The sequence below is a fragment of the Phocoena sinus genome, chromosome 15, assembly GCF_008692025.1.
Source record: "Phocoena sinus isolate mPhoSin1 chromosome 15, mPhoSin1.pri, whole genome shotgun sequence".
NCBI lineage: Eukaryota > Metazoa > Chordata > Mammalia > Artiodactyla > Phocoenidae > Phocoena > Phocoena sinus.
This window is the reverse complement of record NC_045777.1, coordinates 21,844,095-21,857,824: the sequence shown is the minus strand read 5'-3', so window position 1 is coordinate 21,857,824 and position 13,730 is coordinate 21,844,095. Positions and strand designations below refer to the sequence as shown.

At 43.1% G+C, this 13,730-nt stretch overlaps 1 protein-coding gene across 1 annotated transcript in view; it reads left to right on the top strand.

The window, feature by feature from the left end:
* CTNNBL1 (catenin beta like 1) overlaps nt 1–13,730 on the top strand; it is a 170,092-nt gene that overhangs the window by 128,080 nt on the left and 28,282 nt on the right. Inside the window, exons 12-13 of the mRNA XM_032605835.1 lie at nt 7,023–7,120; nt 8,528–8,608. Of these exons, the coding sequence (XP_032461726.1) occupies nt 7,023–7,120; nt 8,528–8,608 (179 nt within the window). The remainder of the gene's footprint in view (nt 1–7,022; nt 7,121–8,527; nt 8,609–13,730) is intronic.

Genomic DNA, 13,730 nt, shown 5'->3' with positions numbered 1-13,730 from the left:
TCTGGAAAGACCTCTGATCTATACTAGATCTTGGGTTCTTAACCCAAGAGCCATCCCTAAGAGATGGGAACGCTCTGAAACTTCATGGAAATGTGGCATTTGTATCTATATATACGGGAGGGAATAGCATGCATAAGGGTTCATCAGATTCTCAAAAGTGTTTGTCATGATTTTAAGAAGGAAAAAATAAGGAGTGGGGGGACAAATTGCAGATCTAGATTTCAGTGGCCTAGAAAGGTACTTTTGACTGGAAGCAGCAAATCACATCCTTTATCAGGGCTTTTGTTTCTATACGCGAAATCTCAGAGGAGTTGAACCAAAGATTTCTAATTCTCCTTTCAGCTCTGAAAATTACAGAATTCTGATTGACCCTAGAGAATCAAACTTTTAGCCCCCATTGCATATATCCAGGGGGGTCTAACCCATTGCTAATCACTCTGGAGAGGCCCTGAAGCTGGGGGAAGGTTTGAGCTGGGGGAAGAATGGGCCAGAGCCACTCCTCTAGGCAGTTTCACTAATTAGTGTCTGAGGCAGTCAGTTGTCTGACTGTTGAGCAAGGCACCCAGCAGGAAGGGACTCACACTGGCACACAGTTTCAATACTGGCTCTCTAATTCTCCACCAAGACCCCTGCCTCCTTACCTAGTGACTTCAAAGTGTAGATTTGCGTGACCTTCCCCTGTGGATTCCTTTAATGTGTGTGCGCGTGCGTGCATATGTTCTGCTCTTCCTGGGTCCTGCCTTAGAGCTTGTTCTCTGCAGTGGGGCCACCACATCCACCCTGTCTATATTGACAGCTCCATAGCCGTCCTTCGCCTCCATTTTATCCTGTCGAAATGACAGAGCAGCTGAGCGGTGTTGGCCAGCAGATAAACCTGTTATCTCCCCTGCTCTCTGTGCCAGCAGCTCTCGCCATCTCCTTGGTGCGTGAGAAATTGACACCACCTTGGGCTGAAATCTGTTCCTAGGGAAGCTCAGAGAGAGAGATGCAAAGAATATAGGCAGATTCAGGTCTGCCTATGACAACCTGTCCTTTACTTAAAATCCCAAACTAATAGGTATATGTCATTGTTCTTAGTATACCACTGCAATTGATCAAGGTATCTCCTGTTCCAGGCTGGGATGAGCTGTGGAAATACATGCTAATATGATCTAGTTCCAGAAAAAATGATTCTCCTCTATATTATATTTTCCTCTTGGAAAATCACAGCTCCTGACACTCTCTCTGTGCCACCAGCACCCCACATCCCATCTTGTTGAGGTATATAAAGAACATTCTCTTGGGAATTCCCTGATGGTCCAGTGGTTAGGACTCTGCGCTCTCACTGCCAGAGCCTGGCTTCAATCCTTGGCCGGGGAACTAAGATTGCGCAAGCCGCACAGCATGGCCCCCCCACCCCCCCCCCCCCCAAAAAAATAAAGGAACATTCTCTTGCAACTCCTCATCCATTTTAATCAGGAAGATTAAGTGGGAGAATTATTGAGAAGTTTTGGTTTAGTATTTGTGGAACTGCCCAGAACTCAAAGTCACTTCTTTATTTGGACTCTGCTAGAAATTGCTTCTGGAAAGGGTAATTCAGTAAGAGAGAAAAGAAGGGTGTTATTCGTGTCTTACCTCCATATGGCCTTTCGCTTCACTTTCCTCTCGTTAAAACTATTGACTTTTTTGTTAATCCACATTTACATAGTGCCTGTCTTTTGGACACAGTGAGCCCCCCCATGAAGCACATTTTCAGGTTTTACATGGTTTAGTTTCTGATCTCTTTTATCATAGAAGTTTCTTCTTTAAAAGCTTTGATGGTTACCTTTTATATGTGGGAGCCTGTAACCTAGTAGGAAAAGCTTCCATTTTGGAGCCAGACAACATGGGTTCAAATCTAAGTTCCCACCACTCTCTCGAGGACATGACCTACTAAGTAAATTGATTAACCTCTCTGACACTTGGATTCTGCATAATAAATCAGAAATGAGAATAGTACCTTTTGCATAGCTTAGTAGTGAAGATTCAATGAGAAAATTGTGTACAGACTCAAGCCTACTGTTATTGATACACAATAAATTGGTGACAGTTATTATTGTACCCTGCTTACTTTCATACCAGAATTTGAAGCAACTTACAGCAAAACAATATGGTGATACTAAATCTTAGCTTTGAGTAAGAATTTGTCAAAAGACAGATGTCAAACTGGGGGAAATATTTGCAGTGTAGAAGACAAAAAGGTAATATTCTTAATTTACAAAGAGCTCATAGAAATCAAAATGGGCAAAGGATAAGGCCAGGCAGTTCACACAGAGAGCAATACAAATGGTCAGTAAACATCAGAAAAGGTGTTTGATCTTATTCATAATAAAAATAAAAACATGCTAACCGAAAGAAGATCCCATTTTTCACCTACAAGGTTGTCATAATTTCTAAGTTGGATAATATCCAATCTGAGTGAGGATATGGGAAAACAGATATTCTTTTACACTATGTATGTAAAATTATACTTCCACTCTCAGTGTGTATGTATGATATATGTGTATGTGCATGTAAGTATTTCCCAGCACATTCTGGTTAATTAACTTACTTAAGGTCATGCCCTTGAGCAAGTACTTAAGGTCATGCCCTTGAGCAAGTGGTAGGAGCTTAGATTTGAACCTATGTTGTCTGACTCCAAAATGTAAGCTTTTCCTACTAAGTTACATGCTTCCCACATATAAAAGGTAATCATCAAAGCTTTTTGTATGTACAAAACACAGAGATACACACACATACACATACTGAGAGTGGAAGTTAATTGGTACAACCTTCTTGGAAGACAATTTGTCAATGTCTTTCAACATTTTATATGTCAATAGCTTTTGATTCACCACTTCCACTTCTAGGAATATGCCATAAGAATATATGTGCAAAAGTGTATCCATGCCAGAAACAAAGGTATACGTGCCAGGATACGTGTACATGGATGTTCATTGAAGCATTGTTTCTAATAGCAAAAACAACAAACAACCCCAAACTGGAACCCACCTAATATCCATGACTGGGGCATTAGTTAAATTATGATAAATAAGTTCAGTGGAATTCCTGACAGCCATTAAAAAAAAAAGTATGTGCTGATATGGAAAAATATAGTAGAGAATATATGTGTGTATATATTTACACACATGTATGTATATATACATACGTGTGTGTGTGTATATATATTGTTTTTCCCCTCCTGTAAGTGTACACAAGATACTAGTAGTTTTTTGTCCTTTGGGAGAGGTGAACAGGGTAGTGAGAGGAGTATGGGAAAAGAAATATTAGTACGTGCTCAGTAAATATTTGTTGAGGACATTCATACCTTTTTGTATAGTTTGGTTTTTACCATATGCATCCATTCCTTTTATTTTAAAATCCATTGCTGGAGGATGGAGAGAGTCAATAATAAAGTAGTGAAAGAAATTGACTCCTGTGGTTGAGCATGGACTCACCTTTGAGCTTCTTAACAGCCAAGGCAAAGAGGTAACTCAGGTAAAAAGCACAAAAAATTTATCAGGAAAGAGAAACATTATCTTGATCTCTGAAAGGAATCTAGCAGCCAAGGATTGGTCTAAACTCATATCTAGTCTTATCTGTCTACAGCTTAAAATTCATTGGTGGATCCTTGTCTCTTTTTTCTCCAGCCTTTCCCCACCTGACTGGCCTCTCCTCCTGCATGTGTATGTGATACGCCATCCAAACTGGCCTTTGCGTATATTGTTCCTTCTGCCTGGAGTGCTCTATCTTCTCTATCTAGTTGTCAGCCATGGCTTTTTAGTTTTGTTTTGTTTTAAGATTTTCAGTTGTTTGTTACCTCCAGTGGGAATTCCTCTAGGTCAGCTATACCTTGTCTGTGCTCCCCAGATCCCCTCTGCCTACCTCAGTGATGGAACCTGTCACACTGCACTTTAATTATTGTTTTGTTTTCCCCACTAAACACAGAGCTCCTTAAGGTTAGGGATACTATGTTGTTTGGAGGCCCTGATAACCAGGTGCTTGCCAGGCACAGAGGTAAGTGGTCAGTGAATGATTGAGTGAGTAATCTGAAATTTGGGTTCTACCTCTTTCACCAGTTAGCTGTGTGGACAAGTCACTTCTCTCTGGGCCTTGATTTTTCTATAGGTACAGTAAGAGATTTGGCCTAGATAATCTATGAGAACTCTCTGGCTGATTTTTTTTTTCTTCCTCTATGGTTGTCAGATTGTCATATATATACATGGAAGTTGTTAGCAGTTGTCATGCTGAGTAATTTCAAAGTTTCAAAACTAAGCTTGTTAAAATTCACTGCATTTTTTATGGCCTGTCCCACATCTGTTCACCAGCTTGAAGAGATCAGAGCCACATCCAGTTGCTTGGCCCAAGATTGCAGAACTGATTATGTCCCCCACTCTTCCTTCCTCTAATCTTCTCTCCTTGACATACACAGAAGTTTGTTCTTTTTGTTGTTTTTGCCTGATGTGAGCCTCCAAAGACGTCCCTTCTTATTATACTTTGTCACCCTGAGCTGAGCTGTCTTGGTTCCTTACCCTAGGTTCATGATGGTTTTTGCCTTCCTGTGAAGGCAGGTCCTATTCTGTCCACTCGCCACTTTCTGCCCTCATCTCACCCTACTCCTGTTCCGTGCCCCTTCCTTTTTATGAAGGTGGAGCTTATACCAGCTCAATCCCAGCTTTACATCGGAAGTTAGAAGAAAGATATTGGGGAGAACTTGGGGTCTTGAGAAGGTATAATACCTCTCTCCACAGCATATTTTAAGAAAAATTTATACTTAAAAAAGCGAATCTACTGACTAGAGATATTTTATTCAAACTGATGGCTCCCTAAGAAAAAGTCATCCACTTACTCCCAAATGCAAAATATCTTTAAGGACCATTTTGTAACTGATGGTTTGAGAGCATATTACCAATGCAAGGGTGCTATTACTCTGAACTTGGGATAGGCACTATATACAAAAGGTGAAAGCTGTTCAAAGGCATTTGAAAAATACCCAGAGTTCAAGAGTGGTTTGTTTGTCTGGTCCCACCACCACCACCACCAAAAACTTGTATTGAGAGCCTGCTTTCTTCCCATTTATTCAGCAGGTATTTCTAAAGCACCTACTATGTGCTAGACATTGTTGTGGGACCAGGGATATACCAATGAACAAAGCAGACTAAAATCCCTTCCTTCAAGGAGCTTATATTCTAATTGAAGGGTGGCAGTGAACAAAACAAATAATTAATTATACAGTATTTTAGAAGATAATGCATGCTGAAGAGAAAAATAAAGCAGTTAAAGACTTGGAAATCGGTGGTGTTGGAGCACTGCATTTTTAAATAGGGTGGTCAAGAAAAAGCCTCATTGAGAAGATGACAGTTGAGTAAAACTAGATTTGAAGATTGAGCCATGCAGATAGTCTGGTGAGGAGCATCTCAGGCAAGGAAAACAGTAAGTACAGAGGCCCCAGGGCAGAAGCCTGTCTGACGTTAGAAACAGCATTTAGTCTGAGTGAGTGGGGAGCCATTAGAGGGTTTTACACAGAAGAATGATAGGGTCTGACTTAGGTTTTAACCTGAAGGATCATTCTGACTGCTCTATGGAGATCAGGCCAAAGCCGGCAAGGGTGGAAGCAGAGAGCCCCACAAGCAGGCTGCTGCGTATTCCAAGCACGAGGTGATGGTGCTGTGGACCAGTGTAATGGCAGTGGGGGTAGCAGTAGGAAGACATGGAGTCCTGGGTGTAATTTGAAACTACAGCTGACAAGGTTTCTGTGGGACGTGTGAGAAAGAAGAGAATCAAGGATATCGCCACTGTTTTTGGCTTGAGAAACTGGAGGACCTGGTTGCCATTAACTCAGTGGAACAAACTGGGGACAGGCCTGAGGAGGGAGGTCAGGAGCTTGGTTCCAAAACCATGTTCAGTCCTGCTAGACAACCAAGTGGAGAGAGCAGGTAGACAGGTGAATTCATGAGCCTGTGTTCAGAAAACAGGACTGGCCTATAGACACAAGTTTGGGAGTTGTCAGCACGTAAATGGTCTTTAAAGCTGTGGGACTAGATGAGATCCCCAGGGAGGTGAAAGTAGATAGAAGAAGGAGTAGGAGGTAGAAATAGAAGTCTAAAGACTGAATAACTCTAGCATTAAGAGATTGGGGAAATGAAGTAGTGAGGAATGCTTCTCTGATATAAGTGAGGAAAATGACTTTTTGAGAACTCAAACTTTGGCATTTGAAGATGTAAGTCAGTTTTCAAACAGAATATTTGTTGCCCGCACTGTGAGCACTTTATTTCAAAACAAACTTTACTCTGCCATCTCCTTTTCAACGTCATTATCCTTGGTTTTTTAAAATCCTTTTTAAAGAAAAGAACCTCTTTACAGCTGAAGCCTATGATATACCCTTCAATTACCCTTTTCTTCCCTGGCTAGAAGAATAGTATCTCATAATAGAAGCCTATAGGTTATGTGGACTGAAAAAACATTGTTATCCTTTTGAAGTCCTTACTGTCCTGCTGTCTTTAAACTTGAGGTAGGGATTTTAGGTGCACCAGAATGTAAGTGATAGCACTGGGACCCTTTCATATTTCTTATTTAATTCTCAGATATTTACCTGGGAAAGTTATAAGGTAATTTGAGAATATGGTAGAACATGTCTTATTTGTTCGTTATGTGCTCACCTCATGGTTAGTATTCATACTCTATTTACCGGTTATTTCTGTAAATGGGGGGATTAGTTTGAGATTCTGTTGCAGACAATAAAACTCAATTAATTATAGGCAGAACAGAAATTCTAACTTAGTTTTGATTCACTTGCTCAAGTTGTCTTTGGGGATATAATCCCTTTTGAATATGTTTCTTGCACCGTATGTGAAAATCAGTTCCGTTTTCCATTGACACAATTTAGGTTCTTGTCTTATTAAGCAATAGCAGCAGTCAGGGAAGACCTACTTATTCCTCCTTCAGTAGAACCAGACCAGGCTTGAAGAGAGGTAATGATTACTGCTCTGATCACAGCATGTTCTCTTTTCTCCTTCCCAACCCAGAGCATGTCTGTTCGATCCTGGCTTCCCTCCTGCGGAACCTGAGAGGGCAGCAGCGGACCCGGCTTCTGAATAAATTCACTGAAAATGACAGTGAGAAGGTGGGTGCTTGTTGGACTGTAAAGATGGGACTGGGACCAGCGGGAATAGAATCACTATCTCCCTGATGCGACCTGAGGAGTGCTGGGTTAAGTGTTCCTGCCCCAAAATATCTTCTCCAGCATCTGGGCTCCATTGGTTTGGATGTCAAAGGTTTTTCTGCCTCTCATCTCCTAATGCATCACCCTTGACCCCAAATATTTTGAAACCATTTCTGTACGCAACAGTGTACCATTATGGATCATTAAGATGAGGAGGAAAAGATCAGGTCAGTGCTTTAAAAATTCTTAATATGCAATGAAACCATTTGTTGCCATGTAAGTAATACAAATAAGTGCAATTGTTGTTTGCAAAAAAGAAAGAAGAAGCGGCCATTGGGTTAGGACACAGAACATCTTAGCAATCATGTCACCCTGGTGACATTACCTAATGTCTGTTCATCAGCTTCCTCATCTTTAAAATTAGGGTTGCTCTCTGTCTTCCCTGCCTGCCTTATCACGTTTTCCTAATGTTTAAGGAAATAGTGGATATGAGAATACTTGGTAAACTGAAATATATAAGATCTTAGGGTCATCATCGTTAACCAGGGAAGGTTTGGGCACAGTCTTCCTGTCTGATGCTGTGTTGAAGCAACATCTACTATTAATCAATACAAGCTCCTGGGTAAATACCAGGGTTGCCAAGAACCATAGTGGTGCCAACCCAGTAAAAAGAGAGGTTAGAAGTTTAGGCTGGCTTCACAGTGTTCCTTCAATCTTTCGGAAGTCTTAGGGAAAAAATGAAACTTTCAAGCCCACTCAGTATTCCTCAGGCCATGTTTGAAGCATGACTTTTGCTAAGTTTGAAACTGATTTTTAGGTTATTGCTAAGCAAAAGTCAGGGGCTTTTTTTAAGTTGTGAAGGAGTTTTTCTTGCACTCTCTTCTGACTGAAAAGCAACGAAAGAGATTTTACTTAGACCGTTTTTAAAAAAAGATCAGCTCTGGGGCAGAATCTGAACATGAAAGGTTTCAGTTTGAAAAAAGAAATTTCTGTATAGTTCTAAGTGAATATCAAGTATGTAACTTCATGCTTCTTCTCTGTGCAAGATGGGACTTGAATTTTTATTTATTTGTTTGTTTTTAACAATGTGAATTCAGGGGAGACCTAGAAGGGCTGGGAATGCATAGTGTCCTTCGGGAATGGCCTGTGTTCAAACTGCATCCATGCTAAGTGTTTGCTTTGTTCTGCCCGAGCCGTTTGATCCCTTCCTGATGTGTTCCGCAGCAAAGCTCATATCCAGAGTGAGAAGTGGTAGAGTGGCTCTCCCTTTGTGGGGAGTGACAGTAAGACGAATAGGAGCTCCCGTGTTCGCTTGCCTTGGTATGCTCTTTCTTTCTCACTCATGCCTGTGAAGTATCTCTCTTTCAGGTTGACAGGCTAATGGAATTGCATTTTAAATATCTGGATGCAATGCAGGTGGCCGACAAGAAGATTGAAGGGGAAAAACACGTATGTATCCCTGCCTGTCTTTTGCCAGCTATTGACTTGCACTCCATTGGGTCCCTTGTGCACCTCGTATCTCCCCACAGGACAGGCAAGGGCAAAGGTGCCATCTACCTTTGTGTGCCACCTAACATGTCGTAAGAGCTGAGCAGATGACAGTCCGCCAGTGATTATAACTGCCCTTTTAACAGGAGTGAAGTCCCTGAAGAGGATGGATGTGTACAATTGATCCCGGTCTGACCTGGGAGTCTGGGTGGTAGCACAGGTACCCTTGATAAGAGCTTCTCTTCGAAAATCTGACCAAAGCACAGTGCTGTGACTTGGTACCACAGTGGCAGAGTGTGTCTTGGCACACACACTTGCTGGCTTCTGTAGTCATAGGGAGGCACTGGAAGGAAACTGTGAGGTCATTGAATACAGTTCCCTCATTTGCAGATGAAACCTGGAGACCTAGAGAAGGGAGCTCAAAGCTCTGCAGCACGGCCTGCAAACCGGGTCAGAGTGACTGAGCCGCATTGTCTGATGAGGTGGTTGCTGAGGGAGATGAAACCTACTAGATGTTTTTTCTTGACAAGCCATACTTACCTAGGGTGTTATCCTACCTCCTGTATTTTTCATCTGCTTCTATTTTGTTCTCTGCTATCTCTGTCCTCAGCTGATTTCTCATCTGTCCCTTTAATCGGGGCAGGTTTTCATATTGGTTAATGTCTGATTTGTATTCTCTCTTTTTGTTTTTGGCTGCGTTGGGTCTTTGTTGCTGCGTGTGGGCTTTCTCTAGTTGCGGCGAGCAGGGGCTACTCTTCGTTGTGGTGCGCGGGCTTCTCATTGCGGTGGCTTCTCTTGTGGAGGAGCACGGGCTTCAGTAGTTGCAGCACTTGGGCTCAGTAGTTGCAGCACGTGGGCTCTAGGGCGCTCGGGCTCAGTAGTTGTGGCACACAGGCTCAGTAGTTGTGGCTTGTGGGCTCTAGAGCACAGGCTCAGTAGTTGTGGTGCACGGGCTTAGTTGCTCTATGGCATGTGGGATCTTCCTGGACCAGGGATCAAACCCATGTCCCCTGCATTGGCAGGCAGATTCTTAACCACTGCACCACCAGGAAAGTACCCTCAGTCTATGGTCACGTTGCACAATGATCCTTTCTTTTGCTTTTTTCAAAGTCTGTAGTAGAGCCCATTTTCTTCGTGATCTGGATTTGCTATATCACTCTATTTTCTTTTCACTCTTCTTGCCTTAAAGACACACTGGAGGCTTTTGAGCCTCCCTGGTGGGAGAGCCTGCTTCAGCACCCCTCCCGTCCGTGTTGGGGCAGGCCAGCCATGAGGCAGAGCTGTGTACATTGGGAATTACACTAGCATCTTCCCTCAAGTTGTGCCTCAGGCCAGGGTGAGAGACTAGAGCTTGGGGAAAACAGTGACCTTGTTGTCTGTGCCCTTCTAAGCCACCCATTCCCTTTCACAAACTATACCTTCATTTATGAATACCAGCAGATAGGTAACCATATGTATTATTCTTGTGATTTCCCTGTGCTCTCTAAACCTAGTAAGTCCTCAGATGTTCGTTGATTGATTGACTGGGACTTTCTTCTTTAATGTGGTGATACTATTACAGGGTAAATGGCAGAGACTCTGAATTCTGAGGCTGGACTTCAGATACCAGCATGTTCCACACACAGTCCTTTCATTCCACACACCTCACCCCCTTTATTTTATTCTTTGATTAAACTTTCCTCTTCCCTTTTTTTCTCCATTCACAGTAACTTGTACATGGTCGACACTTAGTGATTGTTAAAGTGCCAAAGTATATATTCTTCATCTTTGACTGAATGATAATCAGAAACAAATTGAACTTTCCCTAGACTTTTGTAGGGAAACAGCCATGGGACAGTTAGAACTCCTGCTCTGACGGAATTCCCCAAGTTATCTGCTGAAGGAGATTTTTAGGGCTGGTTGAAGGCGCACCTGGGAGTCCGAGGGCTAGGATTTTAGTGCGGGCATGCACCTCACAATCACTGCCTCGCCACACCTTGTCACTGCGCCTTGTGTAGCCCCAGATTCTTAGCCATAATGTGGCATCAGCAAAGGCGGTCTCTCAAATCCCCTCCAACTTAACGTTTTCCCTCAGATTCAGGTGAGCATACTGTGGTAACTGCCATTTTTTGAAAATGAAATGGGTTAAAAGCACAATGAGAGGTTGATCAGCGACTGTCTTCATGGAGTGCCAGCAGCAGCCTAGTAGAAAGGTGTGCATGAGGTAGGGGGTCAGATAAGCCTGGATTTGAATTTGAGCTCTGCTGCTTCCTAGCTCTGAGACCTTGGGCAAATGAGTTGACCTCTCCGAGCTGTGATTTTCTCATCTGTAAAATGGTCATAACACCTCCCTTTCAGTGCTATCATAAACTATGTATTTACTTTGCTCAATAAGTAGAAGCTACTGCTGTTGTTAGATTTTCCTAGCTTCCCTTGGAATTCCCATGTAACTTTTAAGTATGCCAGGCAGTCCTTTTCCTAAGAGCATCCTCCTTACCAGATAACCCAGAAGGAGTTGTCCTAGCAGACCAGAGCATTGGCACCATCAGATGCTTCATCTGAGGTGAACCTGGAATAGACTTTGGTTTTTGTTTGGTTTTTTGGGGAGGGGGAGGGTGTTGTTTTCTCTTGTTTTGTTTTTTGAGAGAGACCAGAGGAAGCTGTTGGGCATCAGGGAGCAGGAATCTAAGAAAAAAAAAAAAGGTCATGAAGAACCTAGGGGTAAGACGGGAATAAAGACACAGACCTACTACAGAATGGACTTGAGGATACGGGGAGGGGGAAGGGTAAGCTGGGACGAAGTGAGAGAGAGGCATGGACATATATACACTACCAAACGTAAGACAGATAGCTAGTGGGAAGCAGCCACATAGCACAGGGGGATCAGCTCGGTGCTTTGTGACCACCTAGAGGGGTGGGATAGGGAGGGTGGGAGGGAGACGCAAGAGGGAAGAGATATGGGAACATATGTATATGTATAACTGATTCACTTTGTTATAAAGCAGAAACTAACACACCATTGTAAAGCAATTATACTTCAATAAAGATGTTAAGAAAAAAAAGAAACTTGGGCTGCTTCCTACAAGATTATCTATTATCAGCATTGAAGAGGGTGTGAAATTGATTAGCACTGACGGAGAGTAATGGCTGCAGCCACTCGCCAGCATTCACGGTGCTTCTGTGTGCCACAGGTGCAGGGCCCCGCCATTCCCTGACAAACACCTGTCTCCTTGATGCCAAGGCTGTTTTGCTGGGCACTGGCAAACGTTCCAACGCTATTAGTGCTCAGCAGCCTCAGTGTTGCTGGGAGAGTCGTGGCGGGGTGCGGGGTGCGGGGTGGGGAGGGACGTGTGTGTGAGCAGCGCTCTCTGCCAGCACTCAGGCTCATCCTGCCAGATGAAGCCGCCTCACAGGTATGAAGTGACCTGGAACAAACCACCTCATTTCGTCTCTCCGTCATGCAGCCTACTCTCTTAAGTTTCTCTTAAACGATTTGTTGCCTCACCCCACCCCACCCCCGTTAAACTTGGATGTCCTACACCTACTGGGAATTCGGCAAATATTTGTTGACCTGAATTGAATACTTTTTTCTCAGGCATTTGATAACGTTGACTGTCATATCCATAATGAATAAATATCTCATATACTCTGCCAAGTCTGCAACAAAAAACACCTTAAATAATAGGGTCAGGTATTGACCAAGAGAAAGGGGATCATGTATTGACATTTTTAGTGTCTCGGAGCCACTATCTTCCCTGCAAACTTCAGATTCCCATGGGCACGGTGCAAGTGTCCATGGTTTGCAGTTGACCAAAATTCACTGAAAAGAATCCAGTCATTTGGCAGATGTTTCTCAGGCACCTGATCTGTGCAAGGCACTAAGCTAGGCACTGGCTGGGGGTGAACACAGGTGGAAGTGTCAAAAGAAGAATGGGCCCCAGGAGTACTGCTGCTGCTGCTGAGGGCTGGAAGAATCCAAGGAGCAGGGGGGAAGCCATCTGCACCTCGAGTCACCCCTAACAGTTTTGTGGATGAGGCAGAATTCAAGCTGAACCTTAAAAGGAGGAGACATATAAGCCATTTCCAGACTAGAGACGAACAGGAGCAAAGGAGGGGCAGTGGGAAGCCAAGTTAAGTTTTGGGGCGAGTGGTAAGTTATACTCCAGGGCAGAAGGTGTGAGGGGGGAGCATGGGCTTTAGAGCCAGGCTTCTTCTGGGTCTCCAACTGCGGACAAATAGCCTAACTTCCCCAGCTTTATTTTCTTCCTTTCTGGTGTTTTGTTTTTAAGGTATACGTCCCAACCTCTGGGTCTGTGAGGAATTACATATTTAGGAATTTGGTGACATAGCTATAACACACGTGAAAGCTGCTTCCACAGGTCCTGGCCTGTAGAGGTGGCCAGAGAACCTTTAGTTTTCTTTTCTCTGTGAGCGCTGTTGCTACCACCACCTCTCTGCACACATGATTTTCTCCCTTCCCTAATACTGCAAGATTTTGTGTGATCTGAGTCCCCTCTACTTCTCCCACTTCCTCTCCTGCTGCTGTGCATTAAGTTCCAGCTGTATAGCCTTTGCATTTGCTTCTCCCCCTGTCCTGCCTCTTCTCACACTGGTGCCTCCTTCTACTTTCAGGTCTCAGCCTAAATGTCGCCCCGCAGAGAGCTTTTCAGTGACACCCAGATGTAAAGTAGTGTCCCCATGCCAGTGCTTCTTCGTAACCTGTAATTATTTTATATGTTCGTTTACTCTCTGTCTCTACGACTCTAATCTCTTGTTCATCATATTCTTAGGACCTACATAGTGATTAACATGCAGTAAATGAAGGACAACTACTCAAGAGATAAAATTAATATTTGTCCATGGGTATTAAGGAAGATAGAGGGTCCTGAGTTTTCTACATTACATCTAAACTCTCATTTTAACCCTAATTTTTGTTTTCTCTGAATAGCCCCATCATCAAAAAAATATTTTTTACAACTGTGTAAATTCTGTGGCATACCTGTAGCTATATTAAACGCAGAAAGATACTCCTATTTAGAAGAGTCTACAGGACAAACTGATAATTGTATACATACTCAGTTCAAGTCGCATTACCTCCGGTAAT